The sequence below is a fragment of the Pelodiscus sinensis genome, chromosome 19 (assembly GCF_049634645.1).
Source record: "Pelodiscus sinensis isolate JC-2024 chromosome 19, ASM4963464v1, whole genome shotgun sequence".
Taxonomy (NCBI): Eukaryota; Metazoa; Chordata; order Testudines; family Trionychidae; genus Pelodiscus; species Pelodiscus sinensis.
Window position 1 is genome coordinate 14,838,906 of NC_134729.1, and position 23,964 is coordinate 14,862,869.

Genomic DNA, 23,964 nt, shown 5'->3' on the forward strand with positions numbered 1-23,964 from the left:
AGAGAGCCGTGGGGTACAGAGGCGCGGGGCAGGGGACACACACAGGCATGGGGCAGGGACACAGAGAGCCGTGGGGTACAGAGGCGCGGGGCAGGGGACACAGAGAGCCATGGGGTACAGAGGCGTGGGGCAGGAGACACACAGAGAGCCGTGGGGTACAGAGGCGTGGGGCAGGGGACACACAGAGAGCCGTGGGGTACAGAGGCGCGGGGCAGGGGACACAGAGAGCCGTGGGGCACAGAGGCGCGGGGCAGGGGACACAGAGCCGTGGGGCACAGAGGCGCGGGGCAGGGGACACAGAGCCGTGGGGTACAGAGGCGCGGGGCAGGGGACACAGAGCCGTGGGGTACAGAGGCGTGGGGCAGGGGACACAGAGAGCCGTGGGGCACAGAGGCGCGGGGCAGGACACACAGAGAGCCGTGGGGCACAGAGGCGTGGGGCAGGGGACACACAGAGCCGTGGGGTACAGAGGCGTGGGGCAGGGGACACAGAGCCGTGGGGCACAGAGGCGTGGGGCAGGGGACACACAGAGAGCCGTGGGGCACAGAGGCGCGGGGCAGGGGACACACAGAGAGCCGTGGGGCACAGAGGCGTGGGGCAGGGGACACACAGAGAGCCGTGGGGCACAGAGGCGTGGGGCAGGGGACACACAGAGCCGTGGGGCAGAGAGGCGCGGGGCAGGGGACACACAGAGCCGTGGGGCACAGAGGCGTGGGGCAGGGGACACAGAGCCGTGGGCACAGAGGCGCGGGGCACACTGAGATTTCAGACAGTTCGGTTTATGACTGGACAGTGTCCGCGCTGCTTTGTGATGCCGAGACGTGGCCAAAACCAGCTATGGGGCCCGGGGTGTGGGGGGGGCAAGGTTGCATCTCCCCCACCCCCATGCTGCACTCAGACACTTGCCCCACCGCACTCCCCCCTGCCAGCTGGGGGCCAGGGCCCGCGGGGAGTCGTTGGGTCTAACGGGCCCCACAGCTTGGGGGCTCGAGCGTCACTCTGGACCTGACATGGGGTGCCCAGAGCTCCACCCTGGTTACAGGGGTCTCGGTCCCCCCAGTCCCTGGAGATGCCCACGTGGACGGACAGTCTGGCAGCCGGGTGAGCTGGCCAGGTCTCCCCGTGGTGCCACGTGGGGCGGGACCCTGATGCCCCAATCAAGCCTCTTGCCAGGGCATCATGGGGCCCATGGGGGGCTGCGTGGCCCCCAGGGCCCATCCCCCCAGCTGGGCATCGGGGGCCGTGGGGGGCTGCGTGGCCGGGGGCGGAGTCCAGTGTGTTGCTAGCGGAGGCTCCTGCAGGATCCTAGCACCATGGGGGTCCGTCCGCGCCCGGCTCCCCGTTCAGTCCACAGAGGCACCCGCCTGCCTGCCCCAAGCCACGCCGGGGCTGCAGCATCACTAGGCCTGGGGGCCACAGGGCTCCCCGGCTCAGGGACAGTGGCAGGGGCTGGGGCACTGGGCCCTGGAGCCACCCCCAGTCTGGAGCGGGCCCCCCGGGATCTCCCCCGGCCCCTCAGCCCACGAAGCAGACAGGGCCCAGCTCAAAGCCAAACTTCTGGTGGGCGGCTCCGAAGTCCGGGACGGCCACGTCCACCAGCGGCAGCTGCTCCAGCCGCGACGTCGTCACCTCCAGCACCGTGCGAGCCTGGCCCTGCCGCAGCTGCCGAGACACCGGGGGGTCAGGGCTGGAGAGTGGCCACGGGGACTGTCCAAAAACCACGCGGCCCTCGAGAAGTGTCCGTGTGGCCGGGGCTGGTGCCTGGCACAGCCAGTCTCTGGCTGTGACCGAGCGGCGTGTCCACGCCTAGGTGCGTGCCTCAGTTTCCCCACATGCTGCTTCTTCAACAGCCGCTGGGAGAGGAAGGTGGGCGTGGCAGGGGACCGGGGGGACTCACCTAGCAGCCAGGACAATGGGCTGCAGAGACAGGCCCCCAGTGCGCTGCCCATCTGGGGGGCACAAAGGGTGGACGAGGGGGGGACAAGAGGGCCCCAGGTGCCCTGGTTACCTGGCCGGCAGACACAAGCTGGGGGAGGGGCTGCTTGGGGGGATCGGAGGCTGGGCTGGAGGGAGAGGGCTGCGGGGGGGCAGGCAGAGCCCCCCCCCCCCCGGCTGCAGGGGAGACTCAGATGGGTTGGGGGGGCCAGGCCGACAGGCTGGGTTCAAAGCCAATAAACCCCCTGGGTGACTGGCTGGAGACCAGGGCTGCTCTGGGAGGGGCCCCGGGCAAGGGGACTCCCCAAGGGCCCACGGCAGAGACAGGCGGCTGGGGGCTCAGAGGGGCCGTCCCAGGGCTGAGCCCCGAGGGAGGGGCCCCCGAGAAGGGGCTGTCGCACTGCAGGGGGCTGTCCCAGAGACTGTCCGGGCCAGTGTAGACATACCCTCAGTTCTGATCCTAGGCCTGTGGGGCAGGAGCTGTGGGGCGCGTGGGGCCCTGTGGCCAGGCTGTGGGGCAGGAGCAGTGGGGCAGGAGCAGGGCTGCGTGGCCAGGCTCAGGGGAGGAGCAGTGGGTCAGGAACAGGAGTGCTTGGCCAGGCTGTGGAGCAGGCGGGGCCGTGGGGCCAGGCTGTGGGGCAGGAGCAATGGGGCAGGAGCAGGCTGCATGGCCAGGCTCAGGGGAGGAGCAGTGGGTCAGGAACAGGAGTGCTTGGCCAGGCTGTGGGGCAGGAGCTGTGGGGCACGCGGGGGTGCATGGCCAGGCTGTGGAGCAGGCGGGGCCGTGGGGCCAGGCTGTGGGGCAGGAGCAGGGCTGCGTGGCCAGGCTCAGGGGAGGAGCAGTGGGTCAGGAACAGGAGTGCTTGGGCAGGCTGTGGGCAGGAGCTGTGGGGCACGCGGGGGTGCTTGGCCAGGCTGTGGAGCAGGCGGGGCCGTGGGGCCAGGCTGTGGGGCAGGAGCAATGGGGCAGGAGCAGGGCTGCATGGCCAGGCTCAGGGGAGGAGCAGTGGGTCAGGAACAGGAGTGCTTGGCCAGGCTGTGGGGCAGGAGCTGTGGGGCACGCGGGGGTGCATGGCCAGGCTGTGGAGCAGGCGGGGCCGTGGGGCCAGGCTGTGGGGCAGGAGCAGTGGGGCAGGAGCAGGGCTGCGTGGCCAGGCTCAGAGGAGGAGCAGTGGGTCAGGAACAGGAGTGCTTGGGCAGGCTGTGGGGCAGGAGCAGTGGGGCACGCGGGGCCGGCTCACCTGGCAGCTGTCGTGGAGGGCGCGGACGGGCGCCGCGGTGTGGTTGTGTCCCAGCTCCTCGCCGTTGGCGCCGCGGAGCCGCAGGGCCTGGGCGTAGCTGGCGGCGCCGGCGTGGTACCAGGCGGCCACGTGCTGGCAGGTCAGCGTGAAGGTCTGGCGGGCGCCCGCGCTCAGCAGCCGCAGGAAGGTGAGTTGGGTCACGCCCAGCGGGGTCCCGGCCGTGTCCACGTAGGAGAACTGGGCGGGGCAGAACCAGGCACTGGAGCCAGGGACCTCCTGCCCCCCACGTCCCCCCAGAGACCCGTGTCATCCCAAAGCAGCCCCCCTCCAGCTCCCCCCCAGAGCTCCTTGGCTCCCCAAAACAGCCCCCCTCCAGCTCCCCCCCAGAGCCCCGTGTCATCCCAAAACAGCCCCCCTCCAGCTCCCCCCCAGAGCCCCTTGGCTCCCCAAAACAGCCCCCCTCCAGTTCCCCCCCAGAGCCCCGTGTCATCCCAAAGCAGCCCCCCTCCAGCTCCCCCCAGAGCCCCTTGGCTCCCCAAAACAGCCCCCCTCCAGTTCCCCCCCAGAGCCCCTTGGCTCCCCAAAACAGCCCCCCTCCAGCTCCCCCCCAGAGCCCCTTGGCTCCCCCAAAACAGCCCCCCTCCAGGTCCCCCCCAGAGCCCCGTGTCATCCCAAAACAGCCCCCCTCCAGCTCCCTCCCAGAGCCCCGTGTCATCCCAAAACAGCCCCCCTCCAACTCCCCCCCAGAGCCCCTTGGCTCCCCAAAACAGCCCCCCTCCAGCTCCCCCCCAGAGCCCCTTGGCTCCCCAAAACAGCCCCCCTCCAGCTCCCCCCCAGAGCCCCTTGGCTCCCCAAAACAGCCCCCCTCCAGCTCCCCCCCAGAACCCCGTGTCATCCCAAAACAGCCCCCCTCCAGCTCCCCCCCAGAGCCCCTTGGCTCCCCAAAACAGCCCCCCTCCAGCTCCCCCCCAGAGCCCGTGTCATCCCAAAACAGCCCCCCTCCAACTCCCCCCAGAGCCCCTTGGCTCCCCAAAACAGACCCCCTCCAGCTCCCCCCCAGAGCCCCTTGGCTCCCCAAAACAGACCCCCTCCAGCTCCCCCCCAGAGCCCCTTGGCTCCCCAAAACAGACCCCCTCCACCTCCCCCCCAGAGCCCCTTGGCTCCCCAAAACAGCCCCCCTCCAGCTCCCCCCCAGAGCCCCTTGGCTCCCCAAAACAGCCCCCCTCCAGCTCCCCCCCAGAGCCCCGTGTCATCCCAAAACAGACCCCCTCCAGCTCCCTCCCAGAGCCCCGTGTCATCCCAAAACAGACCCCCTCCACCTCCCCCCCAGAGCCCCGTGTCATCCCAAAACAGCCCCCCTCCAGTTCCCCCCAGAGCCCCGTGTCACCCCAAAACAGCCCCCCTCCAGCTCCCCCCCAGAGCCCCGTGTCACCCCAAAGCAGCCCCCCTCCAGCTCCCCCCAGAGCCCCGTGTCATCCCAAAACAGCCCCCCTCCAGCTCCCCCCAGAGCCCCGTGTCATCCCAAAACAGCCCCCCTCCAGCTCCCCCCCGAGCCCCGTGTCACCCCAAAACAGCCCCCCTCCAGCTCCCCCCCAGAGCCCCGTGTCATCCCAAAACAGACCCCTCCAGCTCCCCCCCAGAGCCCCTTGGCTCCCCAAAACAGACCCCCTCCAGCTCCCCCCCAGAGCCCCTTGGCTCCCCAAAACAGCCCCCCTCCAGCTCCTCCCCAGAGCCCCGTGTCATCCCAAAACAGCCCCCCTCCAGCTCCCCGCCAGAGCCCCGTGTCATCCCAAAAACAGCCCCCCTCCAGCGCCCCCCCAGAGCCCCGTGTCATCCCAAAACAGCCCCCCTCCAGCTCCCCCCCAGAGCCCCGTGTCATCCCAAAACAGCCCCCCTCCAGCTCCCCCCCAGAGCCCCTTGGCTCCCCAAAACAGCCCCCCTCCAGCTCCCCCCCAGAGCCCCGTGTCATCCCAAAACAGCCCCCCTCCAGCGCCCCCCAGAGCCCCGTGTCATCCCAAAACAGCCCCCCTCCAACTCCCCCCCAGAGTCCCTTGGCTCCCCAAAACAGCCCCCCTCCAGCTCCCCCCCAGAGCCCCTTGGCTCCCCAAAACAGCCCCCCTCCAGTTGCCCCCCAGAGTCCCTTGTCATCCCAAAACAGCCCCCATCCAGCTCCCCCCCCCAGTGCCCTGTGTCATCCCAAAACAGCCCCCCTCCAGTTCCCCCCCCAGAGCCCCTTGGCTCCCCAAAACAGCCCCCCTCCAGCTCCCCCACCTGAGAGCCATGACAGCCCCCTCCCCCGCTCCTACCTTCCTGCCCCTCCTGAAGGTGCTGTACCAGCTCCCCGGCGTCTCCTTGCTCCAGGCAGCCAGGCGCACCTGGGGGGCGAGAGGGGTTGTGCCACATGGGAAGGAGCAGAGAGGTCTGCCTGTGCCCCTCACCCCGACCCGCTGCCCCCCCAGCCCCGCCCGTGCCCCTCAACCCGACCCGCTGCCCCCCCAGCCCCGCCCGTGCCCCTCACCCCGACCCTCTGCCCCAGCCCCACTCACACTCTTGAATTTCTCGTCCGGGAACAGGCAGGTTTCGCCACCTGCCGTGAAGTTGCAGAAAACCTTGATGGCGTCGCGGGCGCAGCCCTGGTTGGGGTCGATCCAATACTCACCTGGGGTGGGGGGAGAGGTTGGGAGGGGAGCCTGGCACCCCAATACCCCCATCCTCCGACTCCAGCACCAGCCCCCCTTTCCAGAGCCCCTGGCACCCCAATACCCCCATCCCCCGACTCCAGCACCAGCCCCCCTTTCCAGAGCCCCTGGCACCCCAATACCCCATCCCCCAGCCCCAGCCCCCCTTTCCAGAGCCCCTGGCACCCCAATACCCCCATCCCCCATCTCCAGCACCAGCCCCCCTTTCCAGAGCCCCTGGCACCCCAATACCCCATCCCCCATCTCCCAGCCCCAGCCCCCCTTTCCAGAGCCCCTGGCACCCCAATACCCCCATCCCCCATCTCCCAGCACCAGCCCCCCTTTCCAGAGCCCCTGGCACCCCAATACCCCCATGCCCCATCTCCCAGCACCAGCCCCCCTTTCCAGAGCCCTGGCACCCCAATACCCCCATCCCCCGTCTCCCAGCACCAGCCCCCCTTTCCAGAGCCCCTGGCACCCCAATACCCCCATCCCCCGTCTCCAGCACCAGCCCCCCTTTCCAGAGCCCCTGGCACCCCAATACCCCCATCCCCCGTCTCCCAGCACCAGCCCCCCTTTCCAGAGCCCCTGGCACCCCAATACCCCCATCCCCGTCTCCAGCACCAGCCCCCCTTTCCAGAGCCCCTGGCACCCCAATACCCCCGTCCCCCAGCACCAGCCCCCCTTTCCAGAGCCCCTGGCACCCCAATACCCCCATCTCCCAGCACCAGCCCCCCTTTCCAGAGCCCCTGGCACCCCAATACCCCCATCCCCCGTCTCCCAGCACCAGCCCCCCTTTCCAGAGCCCCTGGCACCCCAATACCCCCATCCCCCATCTCCCAGCACCAGCCCCCTTTCCAGAGCCCCTGGCACCCCAATACCCCCATCCCCCGTCTCCCAGCACCAGCCCCCCTTTCCAGAGCCCCTGGCACCCCAATACCCCCATCCCCCATCTCCCAGCACCAGCCCCCCTTTCCAGAGCCCCTGGCACCCCAATACCCCCATCCCCCGTCTCCCAGCACCAGCCCCCCTTTCCAGAGCCCCTGGCACCCCAATACCCCCATCCCCCGTCTCCCAGCACCAGCCCCCTTTCCAGAGCCCCTGGCACCCCAATACCCCCATCCCCTGACTCCAGCCCCTCCCCTAGCCCGCAGGGAGGGATGTTACAGATCGTGGAGGAAGCTCATCAGTTCGTATGGGTTCCGGGGGGGCCGGCGGCCGGCCGGGGGGCAGGTGGGAGCCTGTAAACGCCAGCTCCTCTTGCCGACCAGGGGAGCTTGCCTGCCGCCCTGTGCTGCTGCCGCTGAGAAAGAGGGGGCCCTGCGGGGTCGCAGCAGCCCCTGTCTGGGGGGCAGGGTCTGAGCGCCCGGCCCCGGCGCGAGCCGGAACTGAGCCCGCTAGCAAGTGGACTGGTGGGGGGCGGGGGCTCTAGAGCATTTGCCTCTAAGCGTCTCGACTCCACGATGACACCCCCAATTCCAGGAGCCCAGCACCCCTCCCCTCTGGGCTCTGGGGTCCCGGGGCCCCTCCCCTCTGGGCTCTGGGGTTCCAGCACCCCTCCCCTCTGTGCTCTGGGGTTCCAGCGCCCCTCCCCTCTGGACTCTGGGGTTCCAGCGCCCCTCCCCTCTGGGCTCTGGGGTCCCAGCGCCCCTCCCCTCTGGGCTCTGGGGTTCCAGCGCCCCTCCCCTCTGGGCTCTGGGGTCCCAGCGCCCCTCCCCTCTGGGCTCTGGGGTCCCAGCGCCCCTCCCCTCTGGACTCTGGGGTCCCAGCGCCCCTCCCCTCTGGGCTCTGGGGTCCCAGCGCCCCTCCCCTCTGGGCTCTGGGGTCCCGGGGCCCCTCCCCTCTGGGCTCTGGGGTCCCAGCGCCCCTCCCCTCTGGGCTCTGGGGTTCCAGCGCCCCTCCCCTCTGGGCTCTGGGGTCCCAGCGCCCCTCCCCTCTGGGCTCTGGGGTTCCAGCACCCCTCCCCTCTGTGCTCTGGGGTCCCAGCGCCCCTCCCCTCTGGGCTCTGGGGTTCCAGCGCCCCTCCCCTCTCGGCTCTGGGGTCCAGCGCCCCCCCCAGCTCTGGGGTCCCGGGGCAGGCTCACCGTCGGGGAAGTGGGGGTGACACAGGTGCAGCTCCTTGCAGATGTGGGCGGGACTCTCGGGGGTGCCCAGGGGGCGTCTCAGCTGTTCGATCTCGGTGCGCAGGGAGCTGAGCGAAGCGAACACCTCCTCCAGGCCCCCCTCGTCCTCCTCCGCCGCCCGGCGTCTCCTCTGGCCTCCCCCTAGGGGCTGCGGCTCCCCCTCTGCCGGGTGGCCCTGGACAGAGACGGGCTGTGAGGGGAAAGGGCGGAACCGGGGCCCCTCCCTCCTCCCCCAACCCCTCCTGCCTCCCATCACTCACCGGTGGCCCTGGTGGTCCAGGGGGTCCCGTGTCCCCTCTGGGGCCCAGAGCGCCCTGCAGAGGAAGGGCAGAAGAGCAGAGCACGGAGTCGCCCAGCCGCACCCCTCCCCTTCCCCACAGGCCCCCCCCAGCCCCCTTCCCCCCCGCAGCCCCTCCCCTCCCCTCCCCTCTTGTGAAGACCAGGACCTTAACAGGGTCCCAAAGGAGCTAGGGCCATGCGTGGAGGTGCAGCCCCTCGCTGGCTGCTGGCCATGCGGGGTCCCTGGCCTCAGTCTGCCAGACGCCGGGACTGGGCCCCAGGGCAGGAACCACGTGATGGTTCCCCCCCCCCCGTGGGCAGCCAGGGTCCTGAGCCGGCTGGGCCCCTGCTCTGAGCCCGCCTGGCCACCGGGCTGTTTTTAGGAGTCAGGACTCCTGGGTTCTCTCCTGGCTCTGTGGGGCAGGGTGGGGGGGAGGCTCACCATACAGGCAGCTTTCCTGGGACCCTCCCGCTCCCCCCCCGCCCTGCCCTGGGTGCTCACCGGTGACCCCTTGGAGCCCTTCTGGCCCAGCGGCCCCTGGGGAGAGAAAAGGGGGTGAACAGTCGGGAGGCCTGGGGGGTCCCAGAGCCAGGGCAGGGGTGGGCAGGTCCCCTGTCTCTGCCGCCCCGTCCCTGAGACAGACGCACGTGCGGATAAATCCCTGGAATTTTATCATGCTCATAGAACTTGGTATTAAGATCTCGTCCTTGTCGATCTGTCTCTGTTCAGTGTCTTAGAGAATCTCCGGAACGTTTCTCCTAAGATACATAGATCTTGGGAGGAAACCTGTCTCTGAGCTCTGCCCGTCCCTGAGAATGGGGAACGGAAGGGGAGCCCCTCCAGCAGCAGAGGGGTGGGAGCCAGACCCAAGCCAATCCCTGCAAAGTGAGCTCGTTAAGACTGGACAGACAGACGCCTGGGGAGTCCAGCAGCAAGTGCCGCCCTTGGAAGCTCTCTCTGGAGCAGCGTGAGGAAAGGCCCCTTGATGACTAGCTGGCTGCACGAGAGGGAGAAATAGGAGGCGTCTTGCAGAGGGACCCCGGGTTTTCCTCTTGACAACATGGGAGCATGGATCCGGATCGGCTCCACCCCTCCCCCACCTAACTCACCTGGCCAGTGCAGTGAGGGGGAGCAACTTTTGGTAACAAGATGGAGTGTGCGTGTGCGTGTGCGTGCGTGTGCGTGTGCGTGTGCATGTGTCATGTGCAAATGATCAGTATTGATTATTCTATGTGTGATCAGTAAATGGGGCGTGTTGCCTTATCCCTCTGAAAACGATCCCGAGTGCTTCTTTTAAGTACAACACACGGACCGACCTGGCTGTATGGCACCAGCAGCTGCAGTGTTCCTCTGATTCCTCCCAGGTGCGGGAGAAAATGTGTTCTGTGCACCGACGCCTGTGCAAACGTGCACCACCAGTGCAAACAAACCCCCGAGCTCCTGGCGCCCTGCTAATCCGCTGGGTGGCATGTGCAGCTCTCCTGGGTGGCTGCACAAGCGCCCAGCTGACAGGGACACTGCCGGGGTGGGGGGCAGTGACAGCAGGATATGCCTCCAGCCTGGGGTGCAGGGGTGGGTGAGGGACCCCGGGGTACATAAGGGGTGGGTGAGGTGCCCTAGGGTGTGTAGGGGGTGGGCGAGGGGTCCTATGGTGCATGGGGGGTGAGGGGTCCTGGGTCACGTAGGGGGTGGGCAAGGGGCCCTGGAATGCGTAGAGGGTGGGCGAGGGGCCCCGGGGCGTATAGGGGTTGGGCGAGGGGTCCCATGGTGCATGGGGGTGAGGGGCCCCAGGGTACGTAGGGGGTGGGCGAGGGGGTCCCATGGTGCATGGAGGGTGAGGGGCCCCAGGTTACATAGGGGGTGGGCGAGGGGCCCTGGAGTGCGTAGAGGGTGGGCGAGGGGCCCCGGGGCGTATAGGGGTTGGGCGAGGGGTCCCATGGTGCATGGGAGGTGAGGGGCCCCAGGGTACGTAGGGGTTGGGCGAGGGGTCCCATGGTGCATGGGGGGTGAGGGGCCCCAGGGTACGTAGGGGGTGGGCGAGGGGCCCCGGGGCGTATAGGGGGTGGGCGAGGGGTCCCATGGTGCATGGGGGGCGAGGGGCCCCAGGGTACGTAGGGGGTGGGCGAGGGGCCCTGGAGTGTGTAGAGGGTGGGCGAGGGGCCCTGGGGTGTATAGGGGTTGGGTGAGGGGTCCCATGGTGCATGGGAGGTGAGGGGCCCCAGGGTACGTAGGGGGTGGGCGAGGGGTCCCATGGTGCATGGGGGGTGAGGGGCCCCAGGGTACGGAGGGGGTGGGCGAGGGGCCCTGGAGTGCGTAGAGGGTGGGCAAGGGGCCCCGGGGCGTATAGGGGTTGGGCGAGGGGTCCCATGGTGCATGGGGGGTGAGGGGCCCCAGGATACGTAGGGGGTGGGCGAGGGGCCCCGGGGCGTATAGGGGGTGGGCGAGGGGTCCCATGGTGCATGGGAGGTGAGGGGCCCCAGGGTACGTAGGGGGTGGGCGAGGGGTCCCATGGTGCACGGGGGGTGAGGGGCCCCAGGGTACGTAGGGGTTGGGCGAGGGGTCCCATGGTGCATGGGGGGTGAGGGGCCCCAGGGTACGGAGGGGGTGGGCGAGGGGCCCTGGAGTGCGTAGAGGTGTGGCGAGGGGCCCCGGGGCGTATAGGGGTTGGGCGAGGGGTCCCATGGTGCACGGGGGGTGAGGGGCCCCAGGGTACGTAGGGGGTGGGCGAGGGGTCCCATGGTGCACGGGGGGTGAGGGGCCCCAGGGTACGTAGGGGTTGGGCGAGGGGTCCCATGGTGCACGGGGGGTGAGGGGCCCCAGGGTACGTAGGGGGTGGGCGAGGGGTCCCATGGTGCACGGGGGGTGAGGGGCCCCAGGGTACGTAGGGGTTGGGCGAGGGGTCCCATGGTGCACGGGGGGTGAGGGGCCCCAGGGTACGTAGGGGGGTGGGCGAGGGGTCCCATGGTGCACGGGGGGTGAGGGGCCCCAGGGTACGTAGGGGTTGGGCGAGGGGTCCCATGGTGCACGGGGGGTGAGGGGCCCCAGGGTACGTAGGGGGTGGGCGAGGGGTCCCATGGTGCACGGGGGGTGAGGGGCCCCAGGGTACATAGGGGGTGGGCGAGGGGCCCCGGGGTACATAGGGGCTGTGCTGTAGTGCTGGTACCTTGCTGGGTGCTGTGCTGGGCGGTGGGCTGCGGGTGACTCCGCTGGCGGCTGTTTGCAGCAGACCCAGCAGGGCAGGGGCTGAGTCACTAGACTGGGGGCTCCCGGCCTGTCCCACCAGTCGCCTCCAGGAGAGACACAAAGGGGGAGGGCAGGGGAGGGGAGGGAGGGGAGGGAGGGAGGGAAGGGGACCGGAGGGGAGGGAGGGGAGGGGAGGGGAGGGGAGGGAGGGAGGGGAGGGAGGGGAGGGGAGGAGACGGGAGGGCAGGGGAGGGGAGGGAGCGGAGGGGAGGAGATGGGAGGGCAGGGGAGGGGAGGGAGGGAGGGGAGGGGAGGGGAGGGCAGCCCCTGGCCGGGGGCAGGGCTGGAAGGGACGGTTTGGTTAGTTCTGGCTGGGATCATGGAGGAAGCAGCCTAGGCAACGGGCTGGGATTTAGGGGCCCAGGCTCCCCCATCTCAAGGGGGCTGAGGCGTCCTAGGCCTGGCCTGGAACCAGATTCCATCTGTGCTGGGCTGTACCCTGGAGAAGCGATAAACCCCCCTGTTCTACCGGCTGGGGGGGTCTGTTCCTGCCATTCGGGGTGCAGGAGGCGGGGCCCACGTGCTGCCACAGGGGGCAAGCGAAGGGCTCTGAGGTGTGCAGGGGGCAAGGGGCCTTGGTATCTCTGGGCCAGGCCTGGGTTGATGATGTCAGCAGCCCCCCCAATACTAACCGCAAGCCCTGGGGATCCGGGAGGCCCTGGGGGTCCAATGGGGCCAGTCAAGCCCTGCGGGGAAGGGACATGTCAGCTCTGCTCCCCTGTCCCCCCTACCCCTCACCCCCGCCTGCCCCCTGCCTCCCATATAGCCCCCTCACCTGTGCCCCGGCCCCCTCACAGCCCCCTGCCCCCCTGCCCCCACATCTCCCCCCTTAGCCCCCAGCCCCCTCACAGCCCCCTGCCCCCCTGTCCCCACATCTCCCCCCTTAGCCCCCAGCCCCCTCACAGCCCCCTGCCTGAGCCCCCTGCCTGAGCCCCCTGCCCCCACATCTCCCCCCTTAGCCCCCGGCCCCCTCACAGCCCCCTGCCTGAGCCCCCTGCCCCCACATCTCCCCCCTTAGCCCCCAGCCCCCTCACAGCCCCCTGCCTGAGCCCCCTGCCTGAGCGCCCTGCCCCCCTGCCCCCACATCTCCCCCCTTAGCCCCCAGCCCCCTCACAGCCCTCTGCCTGAGCCCCCTGCCTGAGCCCCCTGCCCCCTGCCCCCACATCTCCCCCCTTAGCCCCCAGCCCCCTCACAGCCCCCTGCCTGAGCCCCCTGCCTGAGCCCCCTGCCCCCTGCCCCCACATCTCCCCCCTTAGCCCCTGGCCCCCTCACAGCCCTCTGCCTGAGCCCCCTGCCCCCACATCTCCCCCCTTAGCCCCCGGCCCCCTCACAGCCCCCTGCCTGAGCCCCCTGCCTGAGCCCCCTGCCCCCACATCTCCCCCCCTTAGCCCCAGGCCCCCTCACAGCCCCCTGCCTGAGCCCCCTGCCCCCCTGCCCCCACATCTCCCCCCTTAGCCCCCGGCCCCCTCACAGCCCCCTGCCTGAGCCCCCTGCCTGAGCCCCTGCCCCCACATCTCCCCCCTGAGCCCCCGGCCCTGAGCCCCCTGCCCCCACATCTCCCCCGTTAGCTCCTGGCCCCCTCACAGCCCCCTGCCTGAGCCCCCTGCCCCCACATCTCCCCCCTTAGCCCCTGGCCCCCTCACAGCCCCCTGCCTGAGCCCCCTGCCTCCACATCTCCCCCCTGAGCCCCCGGCCCCCTCACAGCCCCCTGCCTGAGCCCCCTGCCCCCACATCTCCCCCCTTAGCTCCTGGCCCCCTCACAGCCCCCTGCCTGAGCCCCCTGCCCCCCTGCCCCCACATCTCCCCCCTTAGCCCCTGGCCCCCTCACAGCCCCCTGCCTGAGCCCCCTGCCCCCACATCTCCCCCGTTAGCTCCTGGCCCCCTCACAGCCCCCTGCCTGAGCCCCCTGCCTCCAACAGAGCCCCCACTCAAGCCCCCTGCCACCCATTCAGCCCCCCCCCACTCTCCCATCCCGCCTGCCTCACCCCCGCTTACTCACTGGGTCTCCTTTGGGGCCCTGGGGCCCCTTGGTTGCCAGGCAGCCCCTGGTCGCCCTTCTCCCCCAGCTCTCCTGGGGGCCGATCAGTCCGATGAGCCCGGCGTGGCCCTGGGGGCGCAGGGTTTAGCTGGGGGGCGCCCTGCCCAGGCCACTCGGCCAAACGCTCCAAGCGCAGACCCGGGAGGTGCCCCGGGGGGATGGTGCCAGCACACGAGCCGGGCCCCCCCAAGGCAGGGCAGGGACCCAACTACACCCCCCCCCCGCCAGCCCCCCATGAGGGCAGGAGGGGGCTCGTGCTGGGGTGGATCCCGTGGGGAAGGGGGGAGTTTGGGGGTTCAGAGGGGGGGTGCTGCACACAGGGGGGGTCGGTGCCCAGCAGTTACTGGTTCAATGTGGGGGGGGGGTTGTGGTTTCAGGGAACAGCCCAGAGTCGGAGCCGGGGTGTCTGGGCCCTGGTGCCCCCCCCCCCCCCTGCTCAGAGGACACGGCCGGTTCTGGCCAGACACAGACAAGGGGCTGCAGGGGGGACCCCGGCAACCGGCCCAGCTGACCCCAGCGAGGGGGGAACATTGGACAGGGGGGGGCGGAGAGGAGGGGCCGGGCGACCCTCTTACCTGGGGAGAAGACAATGGCGGGGGAGGGGCTGTTGCGGGGGTGTTGGAGGCTCTGCCGGGCGACGGGGGCTGTTTTGGGGGGCAGGGCAGGCAGGACTCAGCTGGCTGTGGGGGGGCTGACATGGGGCTGGAGGGGGGGGGGCCAGGTCGACCGGCCTAAGGGTCCGGTGCTGCTTAAAGCTCCATAACCCTCCTGTTTGGGGCTGGCTGGGAGTCGCTCTGGCTGGGGAGCAGGGGGGCGCTAGGCCCTCTGGGAGGGGGCCCCGGGGGCCAGAGGGAGGGGGCCCCGGGGGCTCACAGTGGAGGAGGCGGCTGGAGGCCCTGAGAGGCGCCGTCCCGGAGGCGGAGGGGGGCCCCCCCAGGTGAGAGGGGCCCCCGAGAGAGGGTCACCCCACTGGAGTGGCCCCCGGGAAGGGGCTGTCTCACTGCCAATGGAGGGGGCTCCCCGGGAAGGGGGTCCCACCCAGGAGCCGAGGGGCCACGTGTGGGCACCACCTGTGAGCCGGGACAGATCCCAGGGGCCGGGGGCAGGGGGCAGGGGCAAGCCAAGGAGAGGCTTGGGGGCAATTCCTAGGCTGGGGGAGGGGAAGGTGGGGGGGCACCCCCCGCCCATTGGGGCCTCACTCACCTTGTCGCCCTTGTAGCCGGGGTCGCCCTTGAGGCCGGGCAAACCTGTGGGGCCCTGCAAGAGACTGGGGGTCATTTTTCCTGGGTGCTGATCCCTGCCCCTCCCGGCCCCTGGCCCTGCCCCTGCCCCCCAGCCCTGCCCCTCCCGGCCCCCAACCCCCGGACCTGGCCAGGCCTGGAGCTCACTCACCATGGGGCCTGGTGGCCCCGCCTGCCCCGGGGCCCCCAGCAGCCCCTGCTCCCCCTGGGGAGGAAACAGAGAATTATGAGAGTGCAACGTGGAGCCGACGTGAGTCCCCCAAAATGCCAAGTGCCCCCCCGGCCTCCCCAGGCATCACCACTGTCAGACAGGGTCTCCCACAGCCAACGTGTCTCCCGCCCCTGCTCACCCCCCCGCCCCCTGCCCCTCCATTGTGCCCCACTCACGGCTGGGCCAGGGATCCCTCGCAGACCTTCTGAGCCAGGCCGGCCAGGGGGGCCCTGCACCCCCACAGGGCCCATCTTCCCGGGGGGTCCCTCCGGGCCAGGCTCGCCCTGGGCAAGGGGAGAAGGGGCCACGTCAGAGCCCGGGCTCTGGGCAGGGCCCCCAGGGGCGGCTTCGCTCTTGCTGGGAGGGGGCTGGCAGCGCCCACGAGGTGCTGGGGGGTCCCCTTACCTTGGTGCCCGTCTCACCCGGCCGACCCTCGCGCCCGGCTGGCCCCACCGCACCCTGAACGGAGACAGGGGAGTGAGTCACCGTCGCCCCCCCACTGCGGCCCCCCGAAACCCCGCTGCTTCCCCCCGCCCCATCGCCCGCTGCGGCCCCCCCCGCCCCATCCCCCGCTGCTTCCCCTCACCCCATCCCCCGCTGCAGCCCCCCCGGCCCATCCCCCGCTGCTTCCCCCCGCCCCATCCCCCGCTGCGGCCCCCCCACCCTATCCCCCACTGCAGCCCCCCGGCCCATCCCCCGCTGCTTCCCCCCGCCCCATCGCCCGCTGCGGCCCCCCGAAACCCCGCTGCTTCCCCCCGCCCCATCGCCCGCTGCGGCCCCCCGAAACCCCGCTGCTTCCCCCGCCCCATCGCCCGCTGCGGCCCCCCGAAACCCCGCTGCTTCCCTCCGCCCCATCCCCCACTGCAGCCCCCCAGCCTCATCCCCCGCTGCTTCCCCCCGCCCCATCGCCCGCTGCGGCCCCCCCCCACCCCATCGCCCGCTGCTTCCCCCCGCCCCATCGCCCGCTGCGGCCCCCTCCACCCCATCGCCCGCTGCTTCCCCCCCCACCCCATCCCCCGCTGCTTCCCCCCGCCTCATCCCCCGCTGCGGCCCCCCGCCCCATCCCCCGCTGCAGCCCCCCAGCCTCATCCCCCGCTGCTTCCCCTCGCCCCATCCCCCGCTGCAGCCCCCCCACCCTGCCCTCCGCTGCTGCTCCCCCACTGCGGCCCCCAGCCTCATCCCCCGCTGCGGCCCCCCCAACCATACCCCCCGCTGCCATCCCCCCTACTCCCTGCTGCCGCCCCCCCCACAGCGGCCCCCAGTCTCATCTCCCACTATGGCCCCTCCGCCCCATCCCCCACTGCGGCCCCCTGCCTCATCCCCCGCTGCGGCCCCCCCCAACCATACCCCTCGCTGCCATCCCCCCTACTCCCTGCTGCCGCCCCCCCCACGGTGGCCCCCTGCCTCATCCCCCGCTGTGGCCCCCCATCCCCTGCTTCAGCCCCCTGCTCCATCCCCTGCTATGGCCCCCCCATACCCGCGCTGTGGCCCCCCCACCCCATCCCTCACTGCGGCCCCCCCGCCCCATCCCCCGCTGCAGCCCCCCCCCACTGCAGCCCTTCATGTGGCTGTGTTGCTACCAGTGATTCCCACCGACTCCCCCACACGTGGGTTGGCCCAGACACCTGGTCCCAGCCTGGGCAGGGAACAAGGCTCGTGGGGGGGCGGCCACGGCCCCTGGCTGGGGGCAGGGCCTGGGAGCTGGGGGAGCATGAGGGGAGCAGACTAAGTCCAGGAGAAGGGGGATTCAGGGGCCCCGTGGACCCTTCCCCCGGGGGCGAGGCTGCCCTGTCTGGAGCCAGTGAACCGGCCGGCGGGTCACAGCGAGCAGGGGCCCCCGACGCGCCGCCACGGGGAGCGAGACCCTGAGCCCCCCTCCCCGACTGGCCCCCACTTACCCTCTTGCCGGGGGCGCCAGGGGGACCCGGCTCCCCGGAGGCGCCGGCTGGCCCCTGCACAAACACACAGTCAGTAGGGCTGGGTTTGGGCGCGGGGCCCCCCCACTTCGAGAAAGGGGCTTCGCCCCCCCGAGGGACTCTGGCCACAGCCCCCACAGCCTGTTACTGGCCACACTGCAGAGACCAGCCCAGAACTGGAGCCGCGGCCCCGCTCAGGGGACAGGCCGGGTCTGGCCAGAGGGACCCTGGGACCGGCCCAGCTGGCTCCAGTGAGGAGGGAGGGGCCCAGGTGACCCTGTAACTCCCGAGAGAGGGTCGCCCCACGAGTGGAGCCCCCCCCGGGAAGGGCCGTCGCCCCACGAGTGGAGCCCCCCCCCGGGAAGAGCCGTCGCCCCACGAGTGGAGCCCCCCCCCGGGAAGGGCCGTCGCCCCATGAGTGGAGCCCCCCCCGGGAAGGGCCGTCGCCCCACGAGTGGAGCCCCCCCCCGGGAAGGGCCGTCGCCCCACGAGTGGAGCCCCCCCCCGGGAAGGGCCGTCGCCCCACGAGTGGAGCCCCCCCCGGGAAGGGCCGTCGCCCCACGAGTGGAGCCCCCCCCCGGGAAGGGCCGTCGCGCTGGAGTGGAGCCCCCCCGGGAAGGGCCGTCGCACTGGAGTGGAGCCCCCCCCCCCGGGAAGGGCCGTCGCGCTGGAGTGGAGCCCCCCCCCCCCGGGAAGGGCCGTCGCGCTGGAGTGGAGCCCCCCCCCCCCGGGAAGGGCCGTCGCGCTGGAGTGGAGCCCCCCCCCCCGGGAAGGGCCGTCACGCTGGAGTGGAGCCCCCCCCCCCCGGGAAGGGCCGTCGCGCTGGAGTGGAGCCCCCCCCCCAGGAAGGGCCGTCGCGCTGGAGTGGAGCCCCCCCCCCCCGGGAAGGGCCGTCGCGCTGGAGTGGAGCCCCCCCCCCCCGGGAAGGGCCGTCACGCTGGAGTGGAGCCCCCCCCCCCCCGGGAAGGGCCGTCACGCTGGAGTGGAGCCCCCCCCCCCCCGGGAAGGGCCGTCGCGCTGGAGTGGAGCCCCCCCCCCAGGAAGGGCCGTCGCGCTGGAGTGGAGCCCCCCCCCCGGGAAGGGCCGTCGCCCCACGAGTGGAGCCCCCCCCCGGGAAGGGCCGTCGCGCTGGAGTGGAGCCCCCCCCCCGGGAAGGGCCGTCGCGCTGGAGTGGAGCCCCCCCCCCCCGGGAAGGGCCGTCGCGCTGGAGTGGAGCCCCCCCCCCGGGAAGGGCCGTCGCGCTGGAGTGGAGCCCCCCCCCCCGGGAAGGGCCGTCGCGCTGGAGTGGAGCCCCCCCCCCCCGGGAAGGGCCGTCGACCCACGAGTGGAGCCCCCCCCCCCGGGAAGGGCCGTCGCGCTGGAGTGGAGCCCCCCCCCCCGGGAAGGGCCGTCGCACTGGAGTGGAGCCCCCCCCCGGGAAGGGCCGTCGCGCTGGAGTGGAGCCCCCCCCCCCGGGAAGGGCCGTCGCGCTGGAGTGGAGCCCCCCCCCGGGAAGGGCCGTCGCGCTGGAGTGGAGCCCCCCCCCGGAAGGGCCGTCGCGCTGGAGTGGAGCCCCCCCCCCCCCCGGGAAGGGCCGTCGTGCTGGAGTGGAGCCCCCCCCCCGGGAAGGGCCGTCGTGCTGGAGTGGAGCCCCCCCCCCCGGGAAGGGCCGTCGCGCTGGAGTGGAGCCCCCCCCCCCCCGGGAAGGGCCGTCGCGCTGGAGTGGAGCCCCCCCCCCCGGGAAGGGCCGTCGCGCTGGAGTGGAGCCCCCCCCCCCCCCGGGAAGGGCCGTCGCGCTGGAGTGGAGCCCCCCCCCCGGGAAGGGCCGTCGCGCTGGAGTGGAGCCCCCCCCCGGGAAGGGCCGTCGCGCTGGAGTGGAGCCCCCCCCCCCCGGGAAGGGCCGTCGCGCTGGAGTGGAGCCCCCCCCCCGGGAAGGGCCGTCGTGCTGGAGTGGAGCCCCCCCCCCCGGGAAGGGCCGTCGCGCTGGAGTGGAGCCCCCCCCCCGGGAAGGGCCGTCGCACTGGAGTGGAGCCCCCCCCCCCGGGAAGGGCCGTCGCACTGGAGTGGAGCCCCCCCCCCCGGGAAGGGCCGTCGCGCTGGAGTGGAGCCCCCCCCCGGGAAGGGCCGTCACGCTGGAGTGGAGCCCCCCCCCCGGGAAGGGCCGTCGCGCTGGAGTGGAGCCCCCCCCCGGGAAGGGCCGTCACACTGGAGTGGAGCCCCCCCCCCGGGAAGGGCCGTCACGCTGGAGTGGAGCCCCCCCCCCGGGAAGGGCCGTCGCGCTGGAGTGGAGCCCCCCCCCGGGAAGGGCCGTCACGCTGGAGTGGAGCCCCCCCCCCGGGAAGGGCCGTCGCGCTGGAGTGGAGCCCCCCCCCCGGGAAGGGCCGTCGCGCTGGAGTGGAGCCCCCCCCCGGGAAGGGCCGTCGCGCTGGAGTGGAGCCCCCCCCCGGGAAGGGCCGTCGCCCCACGAGTGGAGCCCCCCACCCCCGGGAAGGGCCGTCGCCCCACGAGTGGAGCCCCCCCCCGGGAAGGGCCGTCGCGCTGGAGTGGAGCCCCCCCCCCCCGGGAAGGGCCGTCTCGCGGCCACACTGGAGGGCTCCGACGGGCCGAGCGTGGCCCCCCCAGGAGCAGTGACAGGCAGGGCCCGGGGGCTGAATTCCGGGGTTCACAAGGCTCCGCCCACAGCCCAGGGCTGGCCAGCGCCTCACGTGCCCACCAGGGGGCCGGCTCCAGGAGCAGGGCCAGAGCCGGGGGGGGGGGGGGGGGCGGGATCTGTGACCCCCCCCACTTGTTGGCATCTCCCCAGTGCCTCCCCCTTAAGGGTCTGCACCCGCCCCGGACAGGCCCTGCTGGCAGCACTCACCGGCAGGCCGGGGTCCCCGCCGTCCCCCTCCTCTCCTGGGCCGCCGGCCAGGCCCTGCGCACAGCCGCGGGGTTACTGCTCTGCCATCCGGAGCCCCTGCCCCGCCGTCCCCCTCCTGCCCTGGGCCGCCGGCCAGGCCCTGCCCCGCCATCCCCCTCCTCCCCTGGGCCGCCGGCCAGGCCCTGCCCCGCCGTCCCCCTCCTCCCCTGGGCCGCCGGCCAGGCCCTGCCCCGCCGTCCCCCTCCTCCCCTGGGCCGCCGGCCAGGCCCTGCCCCGCCGTCCCCCTCCTCGCCTGGGCCGCCGGCCAGGCCCTGCCCCGCCGTCCCCCTCCTCCCCTGGGCCGCCGGCCAGGCCCTGCCCCGCCGTCCCCCTCCTCCCCTGGGCCGCCGGCCAGGCCCTGCCCCGCCGTCCCCCTCCTGCCCTGGGCCGCCGGCCAGGCCCTGCCCCGCCGTCCCCCTCCTCCCCTGGGCCGCCGGCCAGGCCCTGCCCCGCCGTCCCCCTCCTCCCCTGGGCCGCCGGCCAGGCCCTGCCCCGCCGTCCCCCTCCTCCCCTGGGCCGCCGGCCAGGCCCTGCCCCGCCGTCCCCCTCCTCCCCTGGGCCGCCGGCCAGGCCCTGCCCCGCCGTCCCCCTCCACCCCTGGGCCGCCGGCCAGGCCCTGCCCCGCCGTCCCCCTCCTCCCCTGGGCCGCCGGCCAGGCCCTGCCCCCCGCCGTCCCCCTCCTCCCCTGGGCCGCCGGCCAGGCCCTGCCCCGCCGTCCCCCTCCTCCCCTGGGCCGCCGGCCAGGCCCTGCCCCGCCGTCCCCCTCCTCCCCTGGGCCGCCGGCCAGGCCCTGCCCCCGCCGTCCCCCTCCTCCCCTGGGCCGCCGGCCAGGCCCTGCCCCGCCATCCCCCTCCACCCCTGGGCCGCCGGCCAGGCCCTGTGCACAGCCGCCGGGTTAGTGCCCGTCCCTGCCGTCCCCGTGACGAACCGAATCTCTGAACAACTCAACCTGGTCCGGGAACACGGTTGGGCACCCAGCGTGCGGCGCGGTGCCAGGCCTAGAACCCGGGAGTCCCGGCACCCAGCCTCTGCTCTAACCACTGGCCCCCACTGCCCTCCGCTCCCCAAATGACAGCAAGAACCCGGGAGACCTGGCCCCCAGCCCCCCTGCTCTAACCACTGGTCCCCACTCCCCTCCCCTCCCTGAATGACAGCAAGAACCTGGGAGACCTGGCCCCCAGCGCCCCTGCTCTAACCACTGGCCCCCACTCCCCTCCCCTGCCTTCCCCTCCCTGAACGACAGCAAGAACCCGGGAGTCATAGACTCATAGAGCTGGAAGAGACCTCAGGAGGTCAAGTCCAGCCCCCTGCTCTAGGCAGGACCAATCCCAACTAAATCAACCCGGCCAGGGCCTTGTCAAGCCGAGACTGAAACACCTCTAGGGATGGAGACTCCACTACTTCCCTAGGGAACCCATCCCAGTGCTTCACCACCCTCCTAGGGAAAGAGTTTTTCCTAATATCCAACCTGGACCTCTCCCACCACAACTTGAGCCCATTGCTCCTTGTTCTGCATCCGTCACCACTGAGAACAGCCTCTCTCCAGCCTCTTTGGAACCTCCCTTCAGGAAGTTGAAGGCTGCTCTCAAATCCCCCCTCACTCTTCTGCAGACTAAATAAGCCCAGATCCCTCAGCCTCTCCTTGTAGGTCCTGTGCTCCAGCCCCCTAATCATTTTGGTTGCCTTCCGCTGGGCCCTCTCCAATGCGTCCGCATCCTTTCTATAGTGGGGGGCCCAGAACTGGACACAATACTCCAGATGTGGCCTCACCAGAGCCGAATAAAGGGGAATAATCACTTCTCTAGATTGCTGGCAATGCTCCTCCTAATGCAGCCTAATATGCCATTAGCCTTCTTGGCTACAAGGGCGCCTGTTGACTCATGTCCAGCTTCTCATCCCCTGTAACCCCCAGGTCCTTTTCTGCAGAACTGCTACTTAGCTGGTTGGTCCCCAGCCTGTATCAATTCTTGGGATTCTTCCGTCCCAAGGGCAGGACTCTGCACTTGTCCTTGTTGAACCTCATCAGATTTCTTGTGGCCCAATCCTCCAATTTGTCTAAGTCATTCTGGACCCTATCTCTGCCCTCAAGCGTATCTACCTCTCCCCCCAGCTTAGTGTCATCCGCAAACGTGCTGAGCGTGCAATCCATCCCCTCATCCAGGTCATTAATAAAGATATTGAACAGAACCAGTCCTAGAACTGAACCTTGGGGCACTCCGCTAGAAACTGACCGACCGACGGCCATCCTGACATCGAGCCGTTGATCCCTACCCGTTGGGCCCGACAGTCTATCCAGCTTTTTATCCATCTTACCGTCCATTTATCCAATCCACATTCCCTTAACTTGCTGGCAAGACTATTGTGGGAGACGTATCAAAGGCCTTGCTAAGGTCAAGGTCTATCACATCCACGGACTTTCCCACGTCCACAGAGCCAGTTACCTCATCAGAGAAGCTAATCAGGTTGGTCAGGTACGACTTGCCCTTGGTGAATCCCTGCTGACTAACCTGATCACTTTCCTCAATATGGATTCCTTAAGGATCCCTTCCATGATTTTTCCAGGAACCGAGGTAAGACTGACCGGCCTATAGTTCCCTGGATCGTCCCTTCCTTCCCTCTTTTGAAGATGGGCACTACGTTTGCCTTTTTCCAGTCATCCGGGATCTCTCCCGATCTCCACAACACCCAGCCCCTGCTCTAACCACTGGCTCCCACTCCCCTCCCTCCCCGAATGACAGCAAGAACCCGGGAATCCCGGCACCCAGCCCTGCTCTAACCACTGGCCCCCACTGCCCTCCCCTCCCTGAATGACAGCAAGAACCCGGGAGACCCAGCCCCCAGCCCCCCTGCTCTAACCACTGGCCCCCACTCCCCTCCCCTCCCCGAATGACAGCAAGAACCTGGGAGACCCGGCCCCAGCCCCCCTGCTCTAACCAATGGCCCCCACTCCCCTCCCCTCCCCTAATGACAGCAAGAACCCGGGAGACCCGGCCCCCAGCCCCTTGCTCTAACCACTGGCCCCCACTCCCCTCCCCTCCCCTCCCCTAATGACAGCAAGAACCCGGGAGACCGGCCCCCAGCCCCTTGCTCTAACCACTGGCCCCCACTCCCCTCCCTCCCCTAATGACAGCAAGAACCCGGGAGACCGGCCCCCAGCCCCCCTGCTCTAACCACTGGCCCCCACTGCCCTCCCCTCCCCTCCCCGAATGACAGCAAGAACCCGGGAGACCCGGCCCCCAGCCCCTTGCTCTAACCACTGGTCCCCACTCCCCTTTCCTCCCCTCCCCTCCCCTAATGACAGCAAGAACCCGGGAGACCCGGCCCCCCAGCCCCTTGCTCTAACCACTGGTCCCCACTCCCCTTTCCTCCCCTCCCCTCCCCTAATGACAGCAAGAACCCGGGAGACCCGGCCCCCAGCCCCTTGCTCTAACCACTGGCCCCCACTGCCCTCCCCTCCCTGAATGACAGCAAGAACCCGGGAGACCCGGCCCCCAGCCCCTTGCTCTAACCACTGGCCCCCACTGCCCTCCCCTCCCTGAATGACAGCAAGAACCCGGGAGACCCAGCCCCCAGCCCCTGCTCTAACCACTGGCCCTGTTTACCACTGTGGGCTGCATCTGTCCCGGCCGCGGGGTACCACACGGCACTGAGCTGACGGCGGCCGCTGGCCCAGACCCACTGCACTAGCTCCCATGCCCCTCCCAGAGCCGGGGTGAGGAACTGGGTCCCCCAGCCTGGCTGGGCTGGCGCTGCCACGGGGCAGGCACACTCGTCGGGGAGGTGCAGGGCCCAGGTCCAGCCTCGGCCGGGTGGGAGAGCAGGGTACTCACCGGCACGCCAGGGTCCCCGGCGGGGCCTGGGTCACCAGGGAAGCCGACGGGGCCCTGCAGGGAGAAAGGAGCCGTGTGCGCAAGAGCAGAGCCTGAGGGCCCTGGGAGGGGGGCTGGGAGGGGGCAGGGCCCTGGCTGGGGGGGCTGGGAGGGGGCAGGGCCCAGGCTGGGGGAGCAGAGATGGGGGCAGGGCCCTGGCTGGGGGGGCTAGGAGGGGGGGCAGGGCCCAGGCTGGGGGGGCTGGGAGGGGGCAGGGCCCAGGCTGGGGGAGCAGAGATGGGGGCAGGGCCCTGGCTGGGGGGGCTGGGAGGGGGCAGGGCCCAGGCTGGGGGAGCAAAGATGGGGGCAGG

The 23,964-nt window shown here is 71.2% G+C and overlaps 1 protein-coding gene across 1 annotated transcript; it reads right to left on the reverse strand.

Annotated features, from left to right (window-relative positions):
- Nucleotides 1-763: 763 nt before the first annotated feature.
- LOC142818972 (collagen alpha-3(V) chain-like) lies at nucleotides 764-23,710 on the reverse strand. The gene is made up of 16 exons (XM_075902507.1): nucleotides 23,615-23,710; nucleotides 19,746-19,799; nucleotides 16,889-16,942; nucleotides 15,396-15,449; nucleotides 15,167-15,274; nucleotides 14,931-14,984; nucleotides 14,742-14,795; nucleotides 13,500-13,607; nucleotides 12,133-12,186; nucleotides 8,759-8,794; nucleotides 8,238-8,291; nucleotides 7,939-8,152; nucleotides 5,723-5,835; nucleotides 5,483-5,551; nucleotides 3,177-3,413; nucleotides 764-1,662 (listed from the first exon to the last, which is right to left on the reverse strand). The coding sequence occupies exons 5-16, from the start codon at nucleotides 15,239-15,241 to the stop codon at nucleotides 1,516-1,518; spliced, it is 1,215 nt and encodes a 404-aa protein (XP_075758622.1). The 5' UTR covers nucleotides 15,242-15,274; nucleotides 15,396-15,449; nucleotides 16,889-16,942; nucleotides 19,746-19,799; nucleotides 23,615-23,710; the 3' UTR covers nucleotides 764-1,515.
- Nucleotides 23,711-23,964: the final 254 nt, after the last annotated feature.

Coding starts and splice junctions, on each gene's coding strand:
- LOC142818972 (XM_075902507.1), bottom strand. CDS start 15,241: ATGGGCCCTGTGGGGGTGCAGGGCCCCCCTGGCCGGCCTGGCTCAGAA. Junction 8,795..12,132: donor CCGGATCCCCAGGGCTTGCG/GTTAGTATTGGG, acceptor TTCTCTCCCCAG/GGGCCGCTGGGCCAGAAGGG. Junction 1,663..3,176: donor CCCTCCACGACAGCTGCCAG/GTGAGCCGGCCC, acceptor GTGTCTCGGCAG/CTGCGGCAGGGCCAGGCTCG.